Source organism: Siphateles boraxobius, unplaced genomic scaffold (genome assembly GCF_051911475.1).
Source record: "Siphateles boraxobius isolate OS27281-9 unplaced genomic scaffold, OSU_SipBor_1 56, whole genome shotgun sequence".
NCBI lineage: Eukaryota > Metazoa > Chordata > Actinopteri > Cypriniformes > Leuciscidae > Siphateles > Siphateles boraxobius.
This window is the reverse complement of record NW_027509182.1, coordinates 5,548,214-5,573,710: the sequence shown is the minus strand read 5'-3', so window position 1 is coordinate 5,573,710 and position 25,497 is coordinate 5,548,214. Positions and strand designations below refer to the sequence as shown.

The 25,497-nt window shown below is 40.3% G+C and overlaps 2 protein-coding genes across 4 annotated transcripts in view; both read left to right on the top strand.

The window, feature by feature from the left end:
* mcama (melanoma cell adhesion molecule a) overlaps window positions 1–19,094 on the top strand; it is a 72,242-nt gene extending 53,148 nt beyond the window's left edge. For 2 of the 3 annotated variants that reach the window (XM_077206530.1, XM_077206532.1), the window contains exons 7-16: window positions 356–483; window positions 3,625–3,772; window positions 4,826–4,941; window positions 5,051–5,192; window positions 7,074–7,204; window positions 7,294–7,435; window positions 8,134–8,172; window positions 9,060–9,189; window positions 14,582–14,711; window positions 14,824–19,094. In XM_077206530.1, coding sequence (XP_077062645.1) covers window positions 356–483; window positions 3,625–3,772; window positions 4,826–4,941; window positions 5,051–5,192; window positions 7,074–7,204; window positions 7,294–7,435; window positions 8,134–8,172; window positions 9,060–9,189; window positions 14,582–14,711; window positions 14,824–14,844 — 1,127 coding nt within the window. In that variant the 3' untranslated portion in view covers window positions 14,845–19,094. The remainder of the gene's footprint in view (window positions 1–355; window positions 484–3,624; window positions 3,773–4,825; window positions 4,942–5,050; window positions 5,193–7,073; window positions 7,205–7,293; window positions 7,436–8,133; window positions 8,173–9,059; window positions 9,190–14,581; window positions 14,712–14,823) is intronic. The other variant, XM_077206531.1, reaches the window with a different exon arrangement.
* A 4,151-nt stretch (window positions 19,095–23,245) lies between these two features.
* Window positions 23,246–25,201, top strand: tlcd5b (TLC domain containing 5b). Its single transcript, XM_077206266.1, has 2 exons — window positions 23,246–23,444; window positions 24,512–25,201. The coding sequence occupies exons 1-2, from the start codon at window positions 23,249–23,251 to the stop codon at window positions 25,042–25,044; spliced, it is 729 nt and encodes a 242-aa protein (XP_077062381.1). The 5' UTR covers window positions 23,246–23,248; the 3' UTR covers window positions 25,045–25,201.
* Window positions 25,202–25,497: the final 296 nt, after the last annotated feature.

Genomic DNA, 25,497 nt, shown 5'->3' with positions numbered 1-25,497 from the left:
TTTATCATTTCACATAGTATTTTCAGTTGCATTGTGGACAAAACCTTTATTTGAATCTGATGACAATCTTCGTGCGAACACAAGGCTTAAACATCACATCAGATGTCTAACAGGTTTATATGAAAGGACCCATATTTTCCTGATTCATGTTTTTAATATTTCAGATAGCGTCAGTACGTCACAGGTAATGATAAACTTTGAGTTGTGTTCGTCATGACACAGCTATGAAGGTCTTTGCTTTGACAGCTTTGACTAGAAAATTCAGTGTGAGAATTATGTTGCATTGGCGAGATACGTATGAATGAATTAAGATTCATGGCCCCTTGGTCTTTGTGTATGTTCGTATGTCATATAGACCCAACAAGCAGTGTGGAGATATGGAAAGAATCGCCTGAGGGCTTGGTAAAAGAAGGGGACACAGTGGAGATCCGTTGCCAAGGCGATGGGAACCCCCCAGCACCCATCGTTTTCAACCGAGAACAAGTGAGAATAGCCTCTTTTTTTTCTCTTTTTATTCGGACCCGTTTTTCCTGAATGGGAGGCTGTAAAGCATTGAGAAGAAGCGGACGTAGCAGACGTCTAGCTCAGACAATGTGCTTGATATATGCAAAGACAGAACAGTACCATTACTGACTTGCAGCTTTATGTAAGTGTTACGTATGCATTTGCTTTAATGACATTAGGCCTCATTTATAAAACGCGCATGCGCCCAGATTTAGGGTGCGTTTACACGACATAGGCCCTGTCCCAAATGGCGCACTTCATGCGGACTTTCAATCTCGTGGACTTAAGTTGCGCATGCTCGCCGAGTCTACGAGTCCGTAGGCCGTCCCATTTAGCATTTTAACGAACGCTCTGAAGTGTGCTCAGCAGCGCCCCCTTTGTACCCTTGAAGCAGTCTTCCGCGAAGCCCGCATAGATGCAGGCTCCATGCACATTAACTACCCACGAATCCTTGCGAAATGCCAATCAGAAAATGGATGGGAGGAGATTTCGCTCACGGACTGTTAACATGGCTTTATGATATAGGCGTACATTTTACCAGTTGTTACTTACAGTTTATACAAACATTATCGACCAGTGGTTGATATCTCAAACATAATAATAGCGTGTTAAATAATACAATCGCATTATGATTCATTACATAAATAGAACCGAATGTCATGGCTTTACTGAGTCATATAAACGTAGTATGAATATTGAAACCTATACATTTTTCTTAAACTCATTTACATTTTAATTTTGTGTTAAAATTGAACATTATGTATTATTATGTACAACTGTATTGATCATTTACATAACCATGACATCTATTCTAATGCCCAGGTGGCATATACAATTATAGAACTGTAAAAGCAGGCTGTGTAGTTCACATGGACATAAAATAAATCCTGTTCTCGATGCTAAAGACTGTAATTTTTTTTAATGATATTTGTGATATTTTTCTTATAAAGGGACTGATGAGATGACCTTTAAGTTTATTCAGCTTCGACGTCTGAGCTGAGACCTTCTTCCTGTTTCCGGCGTGACGATGGAGTCTGTCTCAAAAATACCTCTCAATTTTTGATTGAGAGGTATTTTTGCAGACCTATAGGGCCTAAGGGCCCTATAGGTCTGCACTACATGACGTCACCGAAGTGTGGACTCTGAGGAAGTCCACAAGTCCGGAGTGTGCCATTTGGGACAGGGCCATATGCTTAAAATGGAGAAGTTTTTCCTTTTCCGCGTTCGGACGGCACCATTGTCAAAACGATCCCCCACTCACACGGATCTGCGAAAACAAATAATAACCCCTGTATTCTGCTGCCAGGCCATTAGATGGCGATGAAACACTATATATTGAACACGTAATACGCATGTGCATGACGTCATCGTCCTCAGAGAATCAAGTTTTTGTTTATTACACGGAGACCGTTTTCAAAAAATTGCACTTTAAAACTCGTTTTCAAAAGTTTGCGTTTTCAGGCAGCCAAAACGCCCTTGTCGTGTAAACGAACGGCCAAAACGCATAAAAAGATTTACATTTTTAGTTGAAAAGGGTGGCGTGTAAGCAGCCCCTCAATCTTAGGCCCTGTTTACACCTGGTATGAAGATGTGTTTTGGTCGATCGCTTCACAAGTGGACGATGCTAAATACAGGTGTGAATGGGGTCTAAAACTTTTTGAGCTTGTCCACTTTTGACCACTTCCAGAGGTAGTAAAAAACGCATTTGACAAGATTACTTTCGTAGTGTAAACGCTCACGTGGTTGAATGCGGTTCAACACCCACAAAAGACCGCCTACTGACCTAATGCGTAAACATTATAGGAGGCGTGCTAGCCAGACAGGATTCAAACTTTGTCGGCTGGAGACCCAAGTTTGTTTTTAAGTGAAAAAATTACCAAGCAAAAATTGTTCTCACCATTCCTGATTTCTAACAGTTCGGTGTGGTCTTGCGGCTGTCAGAGCAGAAGCAAAAGCTGCTCTCCTTATGTTTTTCTATCGTCTCCTTGCACATTCGTGTAAATTGCACAAGCTTATTTTGACTAGATCGTAAGAAAAGAAAAAAAAAAACATTTACCCACCCATAGACCCTCCCTTTGGAGAAATCAGGACAGAAGTGGTTGAAAGTGGACAAAAGAAACGGATTAAAACACCAGGTGTAAACGGGTATGTGATTGCCTCGTCTACTTGTGATCCGATCAAACACAACGCATCTTAATACCAGAGTGTGCGTACGCTAAAATCAACACCAACTTTGACATGGAAGAGTGCTTAGCGCCATGTGCGCTTGGTTCTAAGCAGGCATTGGCACTTTTCCCTGTGGCAGAGTCAGAATACTGCAGGTGTTTGGAACTCCAAGCAGCAAAAATATAATAAATCCCTGTTAGAAGAATTTCACAGCATTAAAGTTCAGTTATTTGGTGTGCATACTACCACACTTTTTTCAGCCAGTCTATAGGCTATAAAATAACCTATAATGCAGAACAGATTGAAGGCAATGAAAATTAACACTTTTTAGTCAAAAATTAATGTTAAGACAATTGTCAAAGGAATTTTTTGTCATTAGTTGATTAGTACATCAACAAATCCGGTGTTGGTTCTTTTTGACAATTACAATTTATTTACATAATTTTAATTAGTTGTGGTCTGTAAAGGACAGTGTTATTTTAGCATATTTTTATATTCTATTTTAGTAATTGTGTTAAATTTTTTTTTTTTTTTTTTAATAATACTATCTATATACCATGTTACGCAGACGAGCGTTGTAAAATAACTGTTGTAGAATGACTAAATAATAGACAAAGTAAAGTAATAGATTGGTAAATAATAGAGCTGTTGATTGGCTCAGTCTGGCTCTTATTATTATGCAGGCCATTATTCACTTTTTGTATTTACATCAAAGTCATTCATTCCAGAAGATCATTTTTTAATACAAACATGCTCCAGCATCCTTGCATCTCGACTTGGATAATGAATTGATGGATTTGTCCATCAATAAACACTTTTTCCCCTCCCAATTCTTTAAACAAACTTAAGATAATTTAATGGAAATCTATTTGAGTATGACAATTTATAATTTAAAGGAAATCTTAATCAGCATGATAGACATTCCCGCTGTTCTCTCTGTCCTGCTCATAACAGTCAGATGTGGAGCTGGATTCCTATCATGGGCTGCTGGTTCTGAAGGAGGTGTCTCGAGCAAACAGTGATGTGTATGAATGTCACTCTCTGGACCTGGATGCAGTGAACAGTGACGAGGTGGTGGACACCCTACAGCTCACTGTGCACTGTGAGTTCTGCTTCTCCATTTTACACACCCTGACTTTGACTGCAAATAAATTGCGCTCCACCATTATATTATTATCCATTAGAACTGGTATCTTAATAATGTTGAATAACATTTACTATTATGTTTTATATTATTTATTTATTCTTTAAAGAAATTAATAATTTTATTCAGCAAGGATGCATTACATGTATCAAACATGGCAGATTTATGAACAAAAATGTATATATATTTCAAATAAATATTGTTCTTTTGAACTTTTTATTTAGCAGAGAATCCTGAAAAAAATCATAATCATGGTTTCCACAAAAATATTAAGCACCGCTTTCAACAATAATAATAATAATAAATGTTTCTTGAGCATCAAATCAACATATTAGAATGATTTCTGAAGAAATGACACTAAAAGACTGGAGTAATTGGTGATACAAAGTTATATTTCCCATCACAGGAATAAATGACTTTTCAAAATATATTCAAATAGAACAGTTATTTTAAATTTTAATAATATTCCACAACATTACTATATTTTTGATCAAATAAATGCAGCACTGGTGAGACTAAGACAATTCTTTCAAAAATATAAAAAATATCTTTCCATCCCCACACTTTTGAACTGTAGTGTACATTTATTAATTTTGCAGATGCTTTAGTCCAAAGTGAAAAACAAATTAGGAGAATTTTTTATTTATTTAATGTAAAGGAGCCAAATGTATTAGCAGTGAGGTTTTTTTTTGTTGAAAAATGAATTAAATTATTCATTATATATACAGTATATATACTTTCTATATTGTAAAATACACATATATATAGTATTCAAAATAAATAAATAATAATAATACAATTATTATGTTTTGCTGGTGCAATATGAATGAAATTAATTCCGTCATCACTTACTCACCTTCATTAAATGAAGCTGATATAATTCCTTTCAGTCAATTATTGACCCGTTTACAGATGGTACTCAACCAGAATGCTTCATTTGCTGCCACGGGTTCAGTCACAGATGTCTAGGTTTATGTGTTTGTCTCTGTGTGTGTGTGTGTGTGTGTGTAGATCTGGACCCAGCTGTGGTGATGCCTAAAGACTCCGAGGTCATGCTGAAAGGAGAGAGTCTGACAGCCACCTGCAATGCCCTATCGTCTTTAGAGACCACTACTGTGTGGTTTAAGGTAACACTGCAGTGTGATACAGCAGTCTGGACACATTCATGTAGTCTTCCACATTATGTTTAGAGCTTCTTTTCACCTCACTTGTTCCTCTGAATTTGTTTGTGTGCAGGATGGGATTGAGGTCGCAAGAGGACACGTAATGCAGCTGCATGACGCCACATATGAGACAGCTGGACAGTATGACTGTGCAGTGACTGTACCGTCTCTTCCAGGCCTGCAGACCAGCGGTTCTGTCCATATCATCGTACAGGGTAAGGGAGAGCTCATCAAGTATTTAAAGGTGGAGTAGGTGATATTTGAAAAACGCTGTTTGAAAGTTGGTTGGGCCAACACAACCAGAAAAAACAACAAACGTGTAGCCAATCAGCATTAGGGGGCATATTACAGTGGAGGAGAGAGGAAGACTGTAGAAAGAGAGATGGCTGAGAGACATAACAAAAGAGAAAAGCTCATAAGAATATCACTGGAAACTGAAGGGTTATGTTCAGGAAAGTGCTTTAGGAGCCGCGTTAATATTAGAAAAAAAGGTTTGTCTCGAGCTGCTGTGCTTTTGACATTTAACGACTAACTCTTGTTTGTATTTTCTCTTGTACATTTTTTGACGTTTCTTGTCGTTCATTCATCTTCGCTTTATTTTTCGTGACGCCTTATTTTGTTGCACTTCTGCTATAAATAGACATCCACTCTTGCATTGCGTGTGTAAGGCCAGCTAGTGAGTGTTGTGCAGACTTGATGACTGCTTGATATTGCGGTGTTTTGTTTGTTGTGCACTCGCCAGTTCGAGGCCGACTTGGAGCAGGACAGTTAGGATTGGAGGGTGAGCTTTGGAGGCGGAGCAATGAAGAGAGGGGTGTGTTTGTTTGGGTTGATTTCAAATATCAACAATGTTCTGCAACAACTTCCAGAAAGAACATATTGCACTTTAAAGATTGATCTTTTATGCTTTTTTACATTTTCACTAACTTTTTTTAGTGTGTAACTTGCTTTTTGAGCATGAATTTTTTTTGCAAAGTAACAAACCACAAAGTCACCCCAAAGGGAGTTATTCTCTATATCAGTGCACACTATTTTTGGACTCCCTGAAACGCCTCCATTGTAGTCTTGAGTTATCTTACGGGAACGTACACTGCAAATTATTCCTCATTTAAATAATTCCTGCCCATTTTTAGTTTTGTTAACTTCGGTCTGTTTATTCTTAGTTTGGTAACAGAGCCCTGACAATCCTATTGTCTTTTCTTGTCATGGTGAGTGTGCGTTTTCGAGTTCGCTTGGGCCGTGCGCTCTTCTGTCCACCTGAGTTGTTTTGTGTGCCGAGCGTGGTGTTCAGATCCCGGCACTTCGGTCTAGTTAGGATTCGGTCCTGTGTCAGATTTCGGACTTTCATGCTCCATGGATTTGTCTTCTATTGTAACCGGCCAAAGCGCACGGAATGAGCATTTGCTCACTCTCCAGCGCCAGGCCGTACGCTCTTCTGTCCGTGTGTGTGTTTTGTTCTGTGTAGCACGTGGCTCATGTGTTTCATCGACCGTGTGCTCTCATGTTGTCCTGTTTTGTATGGATACACAGTCGGTGAGTGCTCTCATTGGCTGCGTGTTCTTGCCTTGTTTTGTTTGAGCACATGGCTTGTGATCGTGTCTAGTCCTGTGAAGAACTTCTCTTGCGGTTTCCAGCCCAGCCCTGCTGCCAGTCAAATTTGAAAAACCCATACGGGGTAGTTTTTCTTTAATTTTACTATTACCATTTTTTCGGCATCTTGAGTCCTCGCCTCATCCCTTAACCCAACCCTGACAGCCCAAGGCATAAGCAAAAAACTGGCGAGGCCTGGTTGAGTTGCATTAGTAGTGTGTTGAAACCATATACTGTAAAAAAACAAAAAACTAACAGTTATGGTAAGGGCGTGACATATCCGAAACACGCTGGAAGCAGATGACCAATCACAACACTTTTTTTAAACACACAGCTTTTTCTTAGTAGGAGGGAGTTCGTAGAGACAGGAAATTAACAGGGCTGCATTTAAAAATTGTAAAATATGGGGAAAATAATGTTTTTTGAACATAATAAAGGGCATAATAAAGAACTATACATTTAGTAGCAATATATTTCTCAAGTTGTTACTGGATCTGTTCCTCTAGGTGCGCCTCAGATGAAGGATGCGGAGAGGGAGATTGAGCTGACAGAAAAGGTCGGGGGCTGGTTAAATTTGAGCTGTGAGGTGAGAGGTTACCCTCGACCCACCATCACCTGGAGCATCACTGGCAGCCAGGTAACACAGATTTCCTCTCAGTCCTCTGCTCGTGTTACACAGAGCTTTGATTGACGCTTTTGTCTTGTATGTGTGTGTTGTACTCTCAGAGCTGGCGTGAGGTTGTTAAAAGAGAAACGGAGGAGCAAGTCCACAGTGTTGTGATGCTTAAAGTTACCACTGACATGGTTGCTATCTGCAATTCAACAAATGACTTTGGAATAGAGACCAAGACCTACAACATCAGGAGCAGTAAGACACGATATTTTCCTTGTTTACACTGAAAATAAAGAAACATAATCACTATAATTAATGATGATGAAAATGATCAATTTTGTTAAATAGTATTTTGATTATACACTCAATGTATTTAAACATAATTGACTAAATGTATCGTATAATAATAAATGTACTATTTATTTGAATATAGGTACATGTAATATCTATACATTCGATTATTGTGTACAATTTCATACATACATTATTAATTTTATTGTTATTTTTTATTATATTATAATTCATTATTTCAAATTAAATATATAAAATTAATACATTTCAATTTAATATTTGGGTATCGATTTAGATTAATTTAATTTATAAAAAAAAAAATCATTAATTTTCCAAATGTGTACATACGGTACACTACCGTTCTTCTGTTGTTCAAGGCTGCATTTATTTCATGAAAAATTCAGTAAAAACAGTATTTTTGTGAAGTATTATTACAATTTAAAATAACTGTTTTCTATTTTAATACATTTTAAAATATTGATATTTTAATATATATATATATTTATTTTTTATATATAATTTTCAGCATCATTACATCATTACAGTATGTTAAAAACAGATGTAGCATAATAAATGTCTTTACTGTCGCTTGTTTGATTTCACTGGTCATACTTGCTGTTTGGAATCAAAAAATTTTAATCTTGTTCCTTGTTTTCGCCCAGTTCCATTTTCCCAGACTCCAACGGCTAGAAAAACTTCAGGTAACATTTATTTTTTTCATCTTCTGTTCATAACAGATCATAAGTTTTAAATCAACACCCAGTCCATTTAATCCCTGCAAAATCCATCCCAACCAAACAATGAAAGATCATCTTATGTACTTGAATAATTCATAGATTTTATATGGTGAAGCCTCCACAGCAGCTCGGTTAGCTTGGCTCTTCGTGTCAGCCTCTGGGCATATTTAAAATTCTGTGTGAAGAAAAGTCATAGTGCAAAAAAAAAAAAAAAGCTAGCAAAAATTGAAGCAGACATTACTTCAGATAGCAGGGGCAGATTTAGCGCTGAATGTTTTCCAAGATGAATGTATAATTAGTTCTATGTGAATATATTAACAAATGTTTTGAAGTGCTGGGCTGCAACTGAGACTGTTAAACTATATTATGGTGAACATTGTGGTGGCAGCCTGCTGTTTTATTGAGTAGATTTAACTCATAAAATCCATTCCCAGACAATTGTTTGTCGTCTCTCACTGTTTATTTATAGCATTTGATGACGCTTCCTCTGAATGGCGCTCCTTAATTTTCTTTATTTGACTCTGAGGAATAAGAGTCTCTTATTCTAGTTTACTAAAACATTCTAATTATGTTTCATATACCAAACTCGTCTCATTTACAAGGACATGCGTCCTTGTCATGTGGCAGACGTTTTGAATACAAATGTTCCAGCCATTGTTAAAAAGTGCAGTGTAACGTGCCCTTCAGTGTTCTGGTATGAGATTTCACTTTTGTATTTTGCCCGAAAGCACATTTATTGCATTTCAGCATGAATTAATCTAGTCTTTATTAGTCTTGTTGAAAGGGTAATTCATTGGTTATTATATGTCAGTCAGTCATGCTGATGTTGACGTCTCTTGTTCTCTTTGCAGTTGATAATAGTGGAGTGATTATTGTGGTGATTATTGTGAGCATCCTGTTGCTGGCCATCCTGGGCAGCGTCTTCTACTTCCTGTATAAAAAGGGCAAGTTACCCTGTGGACGCTCAGGCAAGCAAGAAATGTACGTAATAGTTTTTTCTCCTTCGTATACATTCATATTAGTACAAGGGTTTTCAAACTGGCTGCATTGGAGTGTGAGAGGATCTGTGGATAAGTTTACAGGAAAAACGTATTTTCAGGTAATTAAAAAAAATAAAAAATAACAATAATACAAATGATCTTTAAATCAAATAAATTAATAATTGGATGAAAATAATGAATGCATTATAAATAATGATATAAATAATAAAATAAATAAATAATAAAAAAGTAAATAAATCCAACAGTACTATAGCATGTATAAACAAAAACATATAAATGTAATGTAATAAATACAAATATTTTACAAAATAATATTTTACTCATACTTATAATATAACATTTTTATTGTAAAAAGTGGGTCTTTACACATGAAAATACATAGCTCCATTTTAACAATAGTGGTCCTGCATGGGGATGGTCATATTTGGGGGTCTAAAAAACCCTGCATTATTATACAAGTTGATATGGTATTATCATGATTTTTGCATCTAAAGATGCTGCAGTACCACCATGTGAACTTTATGGTATATGACATATGAAGTACCATGATATACCAGTGAAAAGTTTGGGCATCTCTATTACTGTTTCATGAAAACATTGAATAACATGGTTTAATTAGGTTTAGTTTATAATAGGTGTCATGAACTTAATGTTTTTACAGCATTTATTAATCTTGTCACGGTGGGACCGGGAATAATTCCGTGGATTCAAGTGCAGATCAAGAAGTGTTTTAATAGGACAAAACATAAAATAAACAAACCAAAACTAAATCCAAAAACAGACAAGGCAATCCAAAAACAGACAAGGCAGGGCAGGAACAGGCACAGCATACAAAACATGTAACAAATACAACGAACGAGCACAGGACAGCAAACACAGGAAGACTAAATAGGGAGGCAAACAAAGGAGGGTAACGAGACAGACAGGTGGAGCAATTAAACCAATAATCAGATAACAAGGGGGAGGGATTAAACAATGACAAGAGCACATGGCTCAAAATAACAAAACACCCATGTGCATAACAAGACAGGACAGACATGTGACATAACCCCCTCCCTACGGAGCGGCTACCAGACGCTCCATCCGACCCGGGCGGGACAGGAGGGACAGGCCAGGGGGGGAACAGGAGAGACAGACCAGGGCAAAACACACAACACAAGAGTTCAGGAGGGAGGTGGAATGGTGGAGGATCAGGGGGAGGGATGGGGGGCCAGGTCCATGAAAGGGAACAGAAACAGGGGGTGATGGTTTAGCCGGGGGCCAGGGCGAAGCAGACAGTCCATCGGGCGGCCAGGGCGAAGCAGACAAGTCCATCGGGCGGCCAGGGCGAAGCAGACGACCCCTCGGGCGGCAGGGGGCGAAGCAGACGACCCCTCGGGCGGCCAGGGCGAAGCAGACGACCCCTCGGGCGGCCAGGGCGAAGCAGACGACCCCTCGGGCGGCCAGGGCGAAGCAGACGACCCCTCGGGCGGCCAGGGCGAAGCAGACGACCCCTCGGGCGGCCAGGGCGAAGCAGACGAGGGCGAAGCAGACGACCCCTCGGGCGGCCAGGGCGAAGCAGACGACCCCTCGGGCGGCCAGGGCGAAGCAGACGACCCCTCGGGCGGCCAGGGCGAAGCAGACGACCCCTCGGGCGGCCAGGGCGAAGCAGACGACCCCTCGGGCGGCCAGGGCGAAGCAGACGACCCCTCGGGCGGCCAGGGCGAAGCAGACGACCCCTCGGGCGGCCAGGGCGAAGCAGACGACCCCTCGGGCGGCCAGGGCGAAGCAGACGACCCCTCGGGCGGCCAGGGCGGTGAAGACCCCTCGGGCGGCCAGGGCGGTGAAGACCCCTCGGGCGGCCAGGGCGGTGAAGACCCCTCGGGCGGCCAGGGCACAGGAACAGCAACAGACACCGGCTCATGAACAGACACCGGCTCATGCACTGGAGCAGGCACTGGCTTTGGAACAGACACTGGCTCTGCCTCCGGCTCTGGAACAGACACCGGGTTAGGAACGGACACCGGCTCTGGAACGGGCACCGGCTCTGGAACGGGCACCGGCTCTGGAACGGGCACCGGCTCTGGAACGGGCACCGGCTCTGGAACGGGCACCGGCTCTGGAACGGGCACCGGCTCTGGAACGGGCACCGGCTCTGGAACGGGCACCGGCTCTGGAACGGGCACCGGCTCTGGAACGGGCACCGGCTCTGGAACGGGCACCGGCTCTGGAACGGGCACCGGCTCTGGAACGGGCACCGGCTCTGGAACGGGCACCGGCTCTGCCTCCGGCTCTGGAACGGGCACCGGCTCTGCCTCCGGCTCTGGAACGGGCACCGGCTCTGCCTCCGGCTCTGGAACGGGCACCGGCTCTGCCTCCGGCTCTGGAACGGGCACCGGCTCTGCCTCCGGCTCTGGAACGGGCACCGGCTCTGCCTCCGGCTCTGGAACGGGCACCGGCTCTGCCTCCGGCTCTGGAACGGGCACCGGCTCTGCCTCCGGCTCTGGAACGGGCACCGGCTCTGCCTCCGGCTCTGGAACGGGCACCGGCTCTGCCTCCGGCTCTGGAACGGGCACCGGCTCTGCCTCCGGCTCTGGAACGGGCACCGGCTCTGCCTCCGGCTCTGGAACGGGCACCGGCTCTGCCTCCGGCTCTGGAACGGGCACCGGCTCTGCCTCCGGCTCTGGAACGGGCACCGGCTCTGCCTCCGGCTCTGGAACGGGCACCGGCTCTGCCTCCGGCTCTGGAACGGGCACCGGCTCTGCCTCCGGCTCTGGAACGGGCACCGGCTCTGCCTCCGGCTCTGGAACGGGCACCGGCTCTGCCTCCGGCTCTGGAACGGGCACCGGCTCTGCCTCCGGCTCTGGAACGGGCACCGGCTCTGCCTCCGGCTCTGGAACGGGCACCGGCTCTGCCTCCGGCTCTGGAACGGGCACCGGCTCTGCCTCCGGCTCTGGAACGGGCACCGGCTCTGCCTCCGGCTCTGGAACGGGCACCGGCTCTGCCTCCGGCTCTGGAACGGGCACCGGCTCTGCCTCCGGCTCTGGAACGGGCACCGGCTCTGCCTCCGGCTCTGGAACGGGCACTGGCTCTGCCTCCGGCTCTGGAACGGGCACTGGCTCCGCCTCCGGCTCAGGAACGGGCACTGGCTCCGCCTCCGGCTCAGGAACGGGCACTGGCTCCGCCTCCGGCTCAGGAACGGGCACTGGCTCCGCCTCCGGCTCAGGAACGGGCACTGGCTCCGCCTCCGGCTCAGGAACGGGCACTGGCTCCGCCTCCGGCTCAGGAACGGGCACTGGCTCCGCCTCCGGCTCAGGAACGGGCACTGGCTCCGCCTCCGGCTCAGGAACGGGCACTGGCTCCGCCTCCGGCTCTGGAACAGCAGACACGGGCATGTCCAGGATCCGAGCCAGACGCTCCAGATAGTCCGTAACTGCCTTGGCGGCCACACAAATGGGCATTTCCGGATCTGTCTCAGACTGGGCAGACTGGATGTGCTCAGTCTCAGACTGGGCAGACTGGACGTGCTCAGTCTCTCGCTGGGCAGACGTGACGTGAACAGTCTCTCGCTGGGCAGACGTGACGTGAACAGTCTCTCGCTGGGCAGACGTGACGTGAACAGTCTCTCGCTGGGCAGACGTGACGTGAACAGTCTCTCGCTGGGCAGACGTGACGTGAACAGTCTCTCGCTGGGCAGACGTGACGTGAACAGTCTCTCGCTGGGCAGACGTGACGTGAACAGTCTCTCGCTGGGCAGACGTGACGTAACAGTCTCTCGCTGGGCAGACGTGACGTGAACAGTCTCTCGCTGGGCAGACGTGACGTGAACAGTCTCTCGCTGGGCAGACGTGACGTGAACAGTCTCTCGCTGGGCAGACGTGACGTGAACAGTCTCTCGCTGGGCAGACGTGACGTGAACAGTCTCTCGCTGGGCAGACGTGACGTGAACAGTCTCTCGCTGGGCAGACGTGACGTGAACAGTCTCTCGCTGGGCAGACGTGACGTGAACCGTCTCTCGCTGGGCAGACGTGACGTGAACCGTCCCATTCTCTCTCTGAAATCCCAATCTCTCTCCCCTCAGGAGAGAGTTCGCTCCGCTGAATCCACATGGGCTCGTTCGTTCTGTCACGGTGGGACCGGGAATAATTCCGTGGATTCAAGTGCAGATCAAGAAGTGTTTTAATAGGACAAAACATAAAATAAACAAACCAAAACTAAGTCCAAAAACAGACAAGGCAGGGCAGGAACAGGCACAGCATACAAAACACGTAACAAATACAACGAACGAGCACAGGATAGCAAACACAGGAAGACTAAATAGGGAGGCAAACAAAGGAGGGTAACGAGAGACAGGTGGAGCAATTAAACCAATAATCAGATAACAAGGGGGAGGGATTAAACAATGACAAGAGCACATGGCTCAAAATAACAAAACACCCATGTGCATAACAAGACAGGACAGACATGTGACAAATCTAGGTTAATGGTAATTTAGAAATATGTTAAATATGTGTTCATTGTTAATTCATGTTCGTTCATAGATTAATGGTAATTTATCCAACTTAAACTATTCAATATGTATTAGTATAAACTACCTTTTAAAAGTTTGTTGTCAGCAAGTTTTTTAATTTTGTGAAAAAAAGTCTCTTATATTCACCAAGGCTGCTTTTATTTGATCACAAATACTGAACAAAACATAATAGTGTGAAATAATAATATAACAATTTAAAATAACTGTCTTCTATTTTAAAATCTTTTAAAATATAGGCCTAATTAATTCCTGTGATGGCAAAACTGTCATTACTTCAGTGTCACATGATCCTTCAGAAATCATTCTAATATGCTGATTTGCTGCTCAAGAATTCATATTATTATTAATGTTGAAAACATTGCACATATTTTTAGGATTCTTTGATGAATGCGAAGTTCAAAAGAACAGCATTTATGTGAAACAGAAATCATTTGTAACATTCAACATTTATTACTGTCACTTTTTATCAATTTAATGAATCCTTCCTGAATAAAAGTATTAATTTATTTCAAAACCCAAAAACAAATATTACTGACAAACTTTTGAATGCTAGTGCACATAGAAATTAACATGAACAAAGATGAAGTATTATTTTTACTATTGCATTTACTAATGTAGTGATTAGAACCATATCAAATGTTACTATTTTAGGAATGAAATTCATACAAAAACTTTCAAAAATGAAAGCAGGAAACATTAGATTTTAATAACATGACTTCACTATGGGACCACATAACTTTTTGTTGGGGTAATTTGATGAAGTCTTGGCAAGTGATTATGATATAATTTTAGTACAGTAAAACATCTGTGCAGCCAAATGTGTCTTGTGTATCGGTGTGTTATTGGTGTGTAATCTCTACAGCATTAATGCCTACAGCACCAAGGAGAAGACAAGCAAAGATGACATCGTCGTAGAGATGAAGGCAAAAAAGACGGAGGAGTCTGTCCTACTGAAGGGCGTCAATGGGGAAAAGAAACCTCTCAATGACCAGGTAACCATCTATACTTAACTCTTATTCAAAGTACATAGCAATTATCAAGATGAGATGGCCATCAGGAACATCCCTTTAACTTTATTACATGGTGCTTTTTCCTGAAATAAAGAACAACATCCTTAGCTCATAAACGGAGGATGGTCGTGGACTAAAATGGACTCCCTGCTGACCCAACATCAAGTCTTAAGAGCGGGAGGCCGTCTTGTGGAGCAGCCACCTTTTCTGGATAAAGTGGACTGTACTTTTGTATCTCGTGTGTGAGCAGCAGTATTCATGCTTGGATAAATGGGACGTAAGCGAGCCGATCCATAAAGGAAGATTGTTCTCTATTTTCTACTGTTCTTCAATGTTTTTCTTCAACAATCGACCAATTCAAGACAGTGGACCTTTTCCATGAAAAACAAGCAAAATGAATTACAGAGCAAACTGGTTGAAAAAAACTGTCTACATTGATGCTGTCTACACAGGATGCAACGCTTTGGCTACGTTCACACCTGTCAGTCCAAATCGGATTATTTGTGTAACTGATTGGAATCTGATCTAAAATTATTGACTGTCCACATTTTGTATGGCAACTGTTCAGGGGTGTGTTTCCGAAAAACATCGTTTGCCAACTATGATCGCAATTTCCATTGAACTGTCTATTGGGAACGACGGAACTTGTGACCATAGTTTACTTTGGGAAACGCACCCCTGATCCGATTTGTGTGTTCCATGCCGCTCTTTTGTTTTCCGGAATTTCTCCAAAAACAATATGGCAATGTTGGTAGCATGCGCCAAAAACTACTACAACAACTCCAAGGGTTTGCAATACAGATGTTGTCTTATTTACAGAATGTAAATGTGTTGCTGCCGCACTGGACTACTTACAGTATGAGGCAGTCTACAATATATAACATGTCTCCGTTATATATTTTCATTTTCTGCTCCCCCGACACTTTGAAGCAACACAACCATGTTTCAGCAGCGACTTTTAGCATGTTTCCTATAACAACGTCTGACGTTTTACGTGGCGTGAGAAAGTCACATAAACCACGCGAAATCTGATCGGGGGTGTGATTCCCAAAAGCATCATTAGCCAACTATGGCCGCAAGTTCCGTCGTAATCAGGGTAGTTCAACGAGTCGGTGTTTCCCGAAACCATCGTTCTAACGAACTTTCGCAAACAGCATAGGAAAGTTGTGTGGTTGGAACTACAGCTCTCGACCTGTGGTTAGAAACATAGTTTCTTGTTTACATGACATGTGGACTCAATGAATCCTTATCTTGAGCCACATAACCAAGCTGACATTCAGTACAATCTGTATCTTTTATTTAGAATACATATTTATCATTTACGTCTTTTAGGTTGCCAAGAGATTTAAAGCGTCGTTTTCGGAGAGTGCGCATGTGCGCACATGCTCAATTACGTAAGAACAAGCCTATGATTGAATCTAGAAATAAAGCAAAATAACTGAGAAAAATGAGAAATATTCCTTAGATGCCATGTCTGTAATTTATAGCAAACCATCTGTTATTAATTCGATCTCAAACAAATTCATTAAAAGTAGTTATTACTCCACCACGTGCGTGACATCAGTAACCAACGTGGTTGAACGACCAATATGCGACACTTCAGTTTTGGGAAAGTCGTGACTAGCTAGTTGATTTCTTCAACAATGCATCGTACTACGGTAGTTAAGCAGCGAATTAAACGCTTATATAATGGGAAACACACCCCAGTGCACCAGCAGACTGAAACAGATTTACAGAAATGTGACTTGAATAGGATTTCAAACCACATCTGAAAGTAGCTCGAAACGCATTTGCAAAGATCGCATTTCATGTGATTTTTTGCCATTCACACTTGCTAAATCTGGTCGTAATTCAATCGGATTTGCACAAAAAACTGATTTGGACGGACAGTCTGAACGAGGCTTTAGAGTCGCCGTCAGTAAACTGGTTGGCCCGTTCTAGTGCTGACGTACTCCTTGTGATAGTTTCAACAGGACAAGTGGATTTGGAACATCCAATGTAGACCGCCTCAAGCTTTGGCGATGCGACAAAACCGTGCAAATTGTGACATTGATTTGAATGTAAAAATGCTTTTACAGACTAAATTCATTCTGCTTGTTTAACGAATGAGACACAATGTCTTTTTTAGAGAGACTGCCATCGCTGGAGCCTGTTGCGCGATGACGTACTGGATTAAATACATTATGTAGTGGACGCCTGATTAAAAACCAGTCCAACACAAAACTCCACTATGAATTAGTGATGTCAGTCACAGTTATGTCAAGATTTAATTGCTGATGTCAATCACAGTGCTGATTGCTTACACAACACTACAACAAATACAGTCTAAACAAAAATGCTGGGTTGTTTCAACCCATGTTTGGGTCAAATATGGACAAACTCAAACGATGGGTTTACAATTTTATTTACAAATTGAAAGTCCCCCTGTGGTGAAAATCAAGGTTTTAATATTGTCTATATGTCTATGTGGTGTTTTTAATGTGCTTTAAGACAAACTATGTGCAAATTCATAGGTCAACACCAATCATATTTTCTCTTTAAAACTGCAGTGAACCCAAGACAGTCTCAAAAAAACGCGTTTTGAAATTGCTTAGTTTCTGACGTCACAAACAACCTTGTAACCGATCATGTCAACATGTGATCATCAACGAGTGGATCTCTTAAATATGTCATTAAAACGCTTAAATATGTCATTTTGGTGAATATGAGTTTTAAGGGATACAATGATTGACTACAGGGGGACTTTGAACCAATGGTTTGGTTGGTCCATATTTGACCCAAACATGGGTTGAAACAACCCATCATTTTTTAAAGTGACCCCTAAACCTGCCCTCCACCCTAACCTTAACCTGGTTTGCTTCCACTACCCATTGAATTTAATTCAGTTCATCAGCGCGATGCAGACTGCAGTGTGGACGTCTTGTTTTAGACCACAAAAATGTATATATTATAAATATGTTTTATTGATCCTATTTGTGTGACCCAATTCGTTCCACTTGTGCTTCTCTAAGCTCTGTTCAGAAAAGATTTAGTTTTGCAATCCTTGATTTTCATATGGTGAAAGTTGATTTTGTTTTCTGTGTACAGTACAGAACAATTAGTCATGTCTTCTGATATTCCAGTAAATCCCAATGGACCAAATGATAAATGCAAATTCCGTTTCAAAGGCTGTTACTTAAAACACCCACGTAAAGTCATTGAGAATAACAGATGTGTACACAGAGCCCTTCACAATATTAAGAAACCTTGTTCAACTTGGCAGTAAACCGAGGAAATGGATAAACATGACCAGGATTCAGCCGATAAAACAGAGCTGACACTTAAAAGTGTGTGTACGGTCCAACTCAAACTACTGCAGAGCTCATTTACTGTTTGTAAATAGTCGTAGGGAAGGAAATTGTAGCTCTTTGTGTTTTGACTGCTGAGGGGAATTGCAGCTCCCTCTGTTTTTGCCTCAACTGCAGTGCCTGCGGAAATGTGTCTTCATTTCACATCAATGTTAGTTACACTGAAACCTTTGTGTTGTCTTGTTCGTTTTGCGCATGTCTCTGTATTTGGTGAGGGGAACGTTTTTGTTGTTTTCGTAAATGCCATGAATAATTATACGTTTTATAAAAAGACGCTGTATGGTTTAGCCTGAAAACTTTTGGATCCTTAAATCATTTTGTTTTAGACTTTTGTTACTATCATTCAGTCGTCATTGTGATTTGTTCTAATCTACAGAGTTTTTCTTGTTTCATATTGTTGAATGTGGATGACATGATGGCTTTGGCTTTTACATTTGTTCAAAAAGGACATGACACACGTTATGTACATCAGTGTTGGAGGAAGCGAAACCTAATATCTTCAGACTTTTGTTGCCATTCTAAACCACACTTGGACAATTCATATTTGATTATAGCTGTGCTCATGCATTCTTTTAGCCCTTAATGTTACAGTTAAATACCATCCAAAAATCTAAAAAGTAGGCTGATGTTATCCATTTTTGTTATTTTGCTCATTTAAAAAAGCTTTGCATTTATTGATGTTACAGAAACACAGGAATCCTTTTTTATATATTTGTGCAAATGTTACATTTTAATAATATTTACACTCTCTAAATATAAGTGTGAGTCATTTGAGACTGTCAGAACACTGTCAAACCACTACACTGGCACCTTTTTCCTGCCTGTCCTTGTGAGCAAATTATGTTGTAATAGCGCAAACTATCATTCTCGTTGTAGATTGTTCGCAAACAGTTCCGCAATGTTTTATGTTTTGATTTCACTTATAGATGTAAATTAAGTACTTGTGGTTTGATGCTTGCATTTTTAAAAAATAAAATTTGGCCCAAAAAAAATGAAAATAAAGATATGTTACATTCAATGTTTGTCTCCAGCCTCTTGGAAACCTTCCATTTTGATACATCATTTTAGATGCAGGTTTTCCCTAGCAGATCTGAAGAAGAGTCTCTGTCTGCTAAAGTGAAGCAGTCGAAAATATCAGGCAGGTTTTATCTAAATCACAGTTTCCATGATATCTGTTATTGAGATTACTAAGAGCATGTTTGCATATGTCATTCAGCCTCACTGAATATATTGTTCTTAATTACTGTGTTATTTCGAGTTTAATTCTGTAGTGCTGAATAAGACAGAAAATCTCCAGACACATAATTGTTATAATGAAATGATGAAAAAAATATTATAGAAGGAACTTGCTTATAACAGTAATCAGAATTGTCTGAAAGACATCACCAAAACAAAGAAATGTAATTCAACCTAATTTATCTTCCAGAATTATCCAGTTTTCAATTGGGAAAGTATGAAAGAAATATAGAGGAAGGCTGCCCTCTACAGTTTACTTAAATCACACACAGGGCTCAAGCTGTCTTGAACCAGGATTCATTTGTCGAACATTATGGAGACCTTTGTCCATTTGGGTAATTTCTGTTATGCTGTCCTTTTAAACTCAAACTTAAAAAATATATAGGCCTATGTATACCTTTGTTGTAATTTAAAAATGATTTACTATTAAAAGGGGTTCAACACCACAAAACATTTTTTTGCTTGTTTGGGCTCCTGAACAAAACTGTCACAAACTATGTAACTTCCATCCATGATGATGTAATTAAGGATTTAGTTAAAGGGCACTTACCATTCACCAAATTGTCTAATTGTCTGCAGGCATTACAGTTGTTTGAAATCTTCCTGTTTTAATTCTCAAAACTTGTTTATAATTTCAATTTACTATATTGCATTTCTATATACACTACTATTTACTATATACTTCATTTTCCTCTTCTGTTTAATTTTGAGTCTAGTTGTTATTTGTACCTGTAACGTTATATTGTTTTGCGCATTAATAAAAAAAGATATTCATAATATAATATTATACATATAATATAAAAAAGGGCGTTTCAAAAGACTTACAAATGAAGGAAAGTGAAACTGACAATAGAAAAACCAGCAACAAAATAAAATTGATGACGGACAAACCACCAAGTCAGAAGTCAAAATACCCGAGGGCATGCCAAATTACATCTTTCAAATTTTCAGTTAAACGGGGATATATTACGGGGACTTTAATCGCTTTTCTGTTGCCAATGTGTGAACTGCTTGTAACGAAAATTTAAAAAATGAGACCTTTCCCGACTTCCTAGGTTGCCTACGAATTGTAGACTGACTTTTATGTGAAGAACTCGAGTCGTTTTTGCCGGGAAAATCAAAATGATGTGCTTACGCGCGCTCCCGAGAGCCTCTCTCCAGTTCAATGACACATCAATGAATGATTATTCAATCGAAAGAGCCTTTCTTTACTGTAAAATTTGTAATGTCAATTTGTCAAGCAAATAAAATTGATTAATTACTGAACACAAACCTAGTCTCAAATAGGCCAATACGCCTACTTTACAATCAAATGATCTGTAGTGTAATTTTAATCAGGCCTACCTGAGGTAGGCTACCTCGTCTGTCAACTTGATGCCGGTGAATTGCAGTGCTGGTGCAAACATATCGACCACATTGCTATGATCAGATGCTTTCTTGACTGCCGCTTTCTCACAGCAGTCATTTTTGTTGTGTGATTATTTTGTTATTAAGAGGAAAGGGCGCGAGCAGTGCAGACGTCTGCCAGCGTGGATGGCGTCAGGAAGTTCGTAAACAGTATGCTACATCTATGGGTATGCTACAGCTGCTGCAAAGGTATTTCCAACTTATTTTAACTTCTAACTAAGCGAAGAACGAAAAAAGTGAAACTTCGTGTAACGAAGTGAGAATAACGGGATTCGGGACCTTGAATCACGTTCTACCTCTTGTTCTTGAGTTGGAGCACTAGCTGTAGCAATTAGTTGCTGGCTGCAGTTCACATAACGGCCACTGGTGTCGCCAATAACAAGGGTTTCTGAATTCTTTAATATTTTATCACGTTTTATCATAATTGCTTAAATGAATGTGTTATATGTACATGAGAGCAGCAGAGAACAATCTTTATCCATATGTTTACAATTTTAATCTTAATTAGAGTTTAATATTTGTATTATCATTATAGCATTTATGTCTCTCTGAACACTGAAGATTCTTAATTAGTGTTCATGTATGAGAACAGGACACTGCTAACATAACTTGTTTATTTATAAATCGTTATAAATCTTCTTGGATGAACTTGAAAAGTGGCCGCATCCTGATGTTTGTATTTACATTATACAACCGAAACGTATTCAGAATTGCAGGTTATTTCCTCCAGGTCTCTGTTGGGAGGTATAACCTTGCTCTGTCTCAGATTATAGCTAAGCTGGATGCGAGTTAATGCTGGCACTCAGATACCCGTCCCCATCCTCAGGGCATTCTTCAAGGGTAGAGGGAGGAGGATGATGGAAAACGTGTTCTGATTATGGAGGTCTGTCAAGGAAGTAGCTAAAACTTTACAGTCACCATGAAATCAAAATCGACAGTTCTTATTGCAGTATTTATTTTAAATGATTTATCTGTGCAGCCACATCATAATTTTTTTAATTCATGTGCCTGCATAATCTTTCAAATAACTTTTGCAGCAACATCTCTTCTTTTCTGATGATGTGTTTACTGGCACGAGGGCGGGACAACCTGTCACTCACATGACATCACAACAATAGCAAATCACAACAATCCAATCAATTCCAGATGGACAAAATCAAGTTCTGCCGTACATTTTTTCTTGTCCGAGAAGCCGTTTCAGTCATATATACGCGTCACAATAAGGAAAGAAAAGTCTATGTTTCTACTAGCAGTATCATTGGTTCAGACTGTGACTCTCAAACTAATCCTGTGTCTTTGAATTGACATCCTCCAAACACCTGGCATTAAAACGTTGCACAATCCTTCCCTCACTGGCCCAATTGGCCCTTGTTACTAGTACAGGTTGAATGAAATTAAAGTTGAAGGTTTACGAGGGCACAAATCATCACCCCACTGTTAGGTCATTGTATGGGCAGATGAATGGCTCCATGTAGTTTGGAATTTATCCCTGTGTATATTGGGAGTAAAGAGTCTAATCTCATAAGAGGCTCAAGTCGCTTGGGGCCGCACGGAGAAGAGGAAGAGCGAACACAAGCGTTGTAGTTTTACACTCTGATTGTGTCTGCCGTGTCACACCACTCTCGGGAGAGGAGGGATTTTTCTGTCGGACATGTCGCTTGAGGTTGGACGTCCCAATGCATTGAGAATGCAGTGGGTTGAGGAGAATCCTGGAGCTGCTGTCATGGATTTACCAGGATGTTTAGGTTGTATCTGAGGTTTGTACATGCAAAATGCATTTGAGCAGTTGTCACTCAGTTTAGATATTCATTAGTCTTTTTTTTTTATAACTTTATAATTAAATAAAAAAATAGAGAAAACCAATTCTGAAAGAAAGTGTCTTGGTTGTGTGCAGGGAAGTTTTTAAGTACCACTGAAATGCTATAATTCTTCTTTTTATATTTTTATTTAAATGTGAATTAAAGTTTTATTTATTTTGTTGTGTGTTTATATCATTTTTAATATGTATAAATTGTTTTTTTGTTTTTTTTCAATATTTATTTTTAGTCATTTTAGTATATCAGGTTAAACTAAATGAAAATGAGGAATGCTGCCTTGACAACTATTGAACAAAATAATTTTTTAAAATATTTTATTTCACAGAAATGTATTTTTACGGTTATAACTATAAACTGTAATGCAGACAGGCAATTTGAGTTTTTGTTTTTGTTTGTCATTTAAACTTTTCTTTTAAAAAGTATATATATTAATATAGGCTTAATACATATTATAATATACATTAAAAATATATAATATACATTTTTATTTCAGTTTTAGCTATAGCTATAGTTAAAGTACATCAAATAAAGCTAAATGAAAGCGAGGAATAATAAAATCATTTTTGTGTTAAGTTTTTTTCAGTTAAGGTTTATTTTATTTCAAGTAACAAAGTTTTAGTTAGCTAAAATAAACACTATGCAGACAGGAATTTTTAATATTTGCTGAATATCTTATTAATTTCTGTACCTATTTTGTCTTTCCAGTGCAGAGATGCCGTGGTTGATTATTGAGACTAGTTGCAGCCTGATTGGCTGGTTCTTTCTGTACGTGTCGCTGTGTCACTTGAACAGTGATGGAGGTTATGAGTGGAACTGCAGGCTGGTAACTTTGCTTCATGGCATCCTGAGCGTCTGTGTGACTGCCTACATTGGGTTCATTGCTGGGCCATGGCCTTTCACACACCCAGGCAAGTTGTCCTGTCTTGTTTTGGAACCGTTTTTACTTCAGTATTGTGACGTATTTCCGAATTAAAAGAAATACTGAATGAGAAAAAATAGAGGAATTGATTTTAGTGCATATCTAGCTTGCAGCAGACTGATGATTTGAGGATAAGAATATTCTGTCCAAGCCGTCAAACTGACATCATCAGAAAATGAACGTCCTTCCTGAGGGGAAGCACATTTTCAGATTTTGACTAAAGATTGCGAATTTTTCTTCAACTTGCACAAATTAATTGTTCAGCACAAGACATGTAAAATACAAGACAATATAACATTAATAGGTTTAGTTTTTATTTCTTGCAGATTTGGACCCTAAAGCATGACTTATGAATTAATTCACCAGATAATTTTTTTATGGAAGTTTCTTGAACCCCAGGTTTAAAGGTTAGGTCAGCTCAGGTTATATTATAATTTTCTATTCTATTCTATTCTATTCTATTCTATTCTATTCTATTCTATTCTATTAATTTATCAATTCATTTTATTATTTTATTTAAATTACCCTGTAAAATATAAATTATGAAATAATAGTCCGAAAATAAACAAGTTTTTTCAAATCGGAACATTTGACTTAATTCCCACAATTTTTCCATTACATAATAACCTTTTATTATTTTGAACTACATATTAAGATGTTATTCATTTCCACAACTTTTCTATAACATATTAAAATATTAATTTCCACAACTTGTATAAGTTTATTGCACCTCTGGACAAAATCATAATAATAATAATTGAATATATCAATTCAATTGAAATAATTAACAATAAATTCCAGAAAATGAATAATACAAATACATAACTGAATTTTACGTGCTCTAAAATAGAATTAACTGCTAGTTTATATGCTCAATCCCCTTTTTTTTTACAGAATCCGCTGTTTCTATGAATGCAGCAACCAGCACCATCGCTGATCCGCACAGATCATTTCTTCACATGTGTCATATTAGAGTAATTGTTTATAAATTACAACTGTCTGTCAAGCCATTAAGAGTGAATTAGATGTGACTTCAGACTCTCCTCTTGTTTCCAGGCACTGAAAACACATCTCTCCAGATCCTGGCCCTTGTTCTCAGCTTGGGATACTTCTTCTTCGACATGGCCTGGTGTGTGCATTTCCGCACCGAGGGTCCGGTGATGTTGGCCCACCACACCATGAGCATCTTAGGAATCCTGCTGGCGCTGGGACTTGGCAAGTCTGGCATCGAGACCTGCGCTGTCCTCTTCGGCAGTGAGATCACCAACCCGCTCCTGCAGGCCCGCTGGTTCCTCAAGCGCATGGGCCGCTATGACAGTTTAGCTGGAGATGTGGTGGACCTGCTCTTCATTCTTCTGTTTGCCTCTGTGAGGATCGGGGTTGGGAGCAGAATGCTGTACTGTGAATTAACCTCTCCAAAGCCGTTGTTCATAGTGAAAGTTTGCGGGCTGGCTATTTACACGCTCTCCTGGATCTTCATGGTGGACATTGCACGTTTCGCCTGCAGGAAAACTCGCACCAAATACAGGCGATGGAAGGAGCGGTACAAACTGGAGGATTCTAATGGACATGCTGTTAAAGTGAAATAGACCACTCTGTGAACAAATGGCATATCTGCTGATATATGTAGCTTGAAGGATTGTTTTAAAGGGATAGTTCAGCCAACAATGAAAATTCTGTCATCATTTACAATGTTTAACTTCAAGTTGTTCCAAACCTGGATGAATTTTGAAGGAAGATATTTTGAAGAATATGGGTAACCAAATAGTTGATGGACCCCGTTGACTTCCATACTATGAAAATCTTCTTTTGTGAATAAATTCATACAGGTTTGGAACAACTTGAGAGTGAGTAAATTATGACATAATACATTTTTTGGGGTGAGCTATCCCTTTAACTTAACATGGTTCTACACCTTTTCACTAATTAATTTCCATCAATTTTACTGGATACATTTACATAAAAGTTGAAATATTTAAAACATAATATACATTAATATAAATGTATATTAACTAATGCTATTTCCTGTTCCTAACTTTCCC

Coding starts and splice junctions, on each gene's coding strand:
- tlcd5b (XM_077206266.1), top strand. CDS start 23,249: ATGCCGTGGTTGATTATTGAGACTAGTTGCAGCCTGATTGGCTGGTTC. Junction 23,445..24,511: donor ATGGCCTTTCACACACCCAG/GCAAGTTGTCCT, acceptor TCTTGTTTCCAG/GCACTGAAAACACATCTCTC.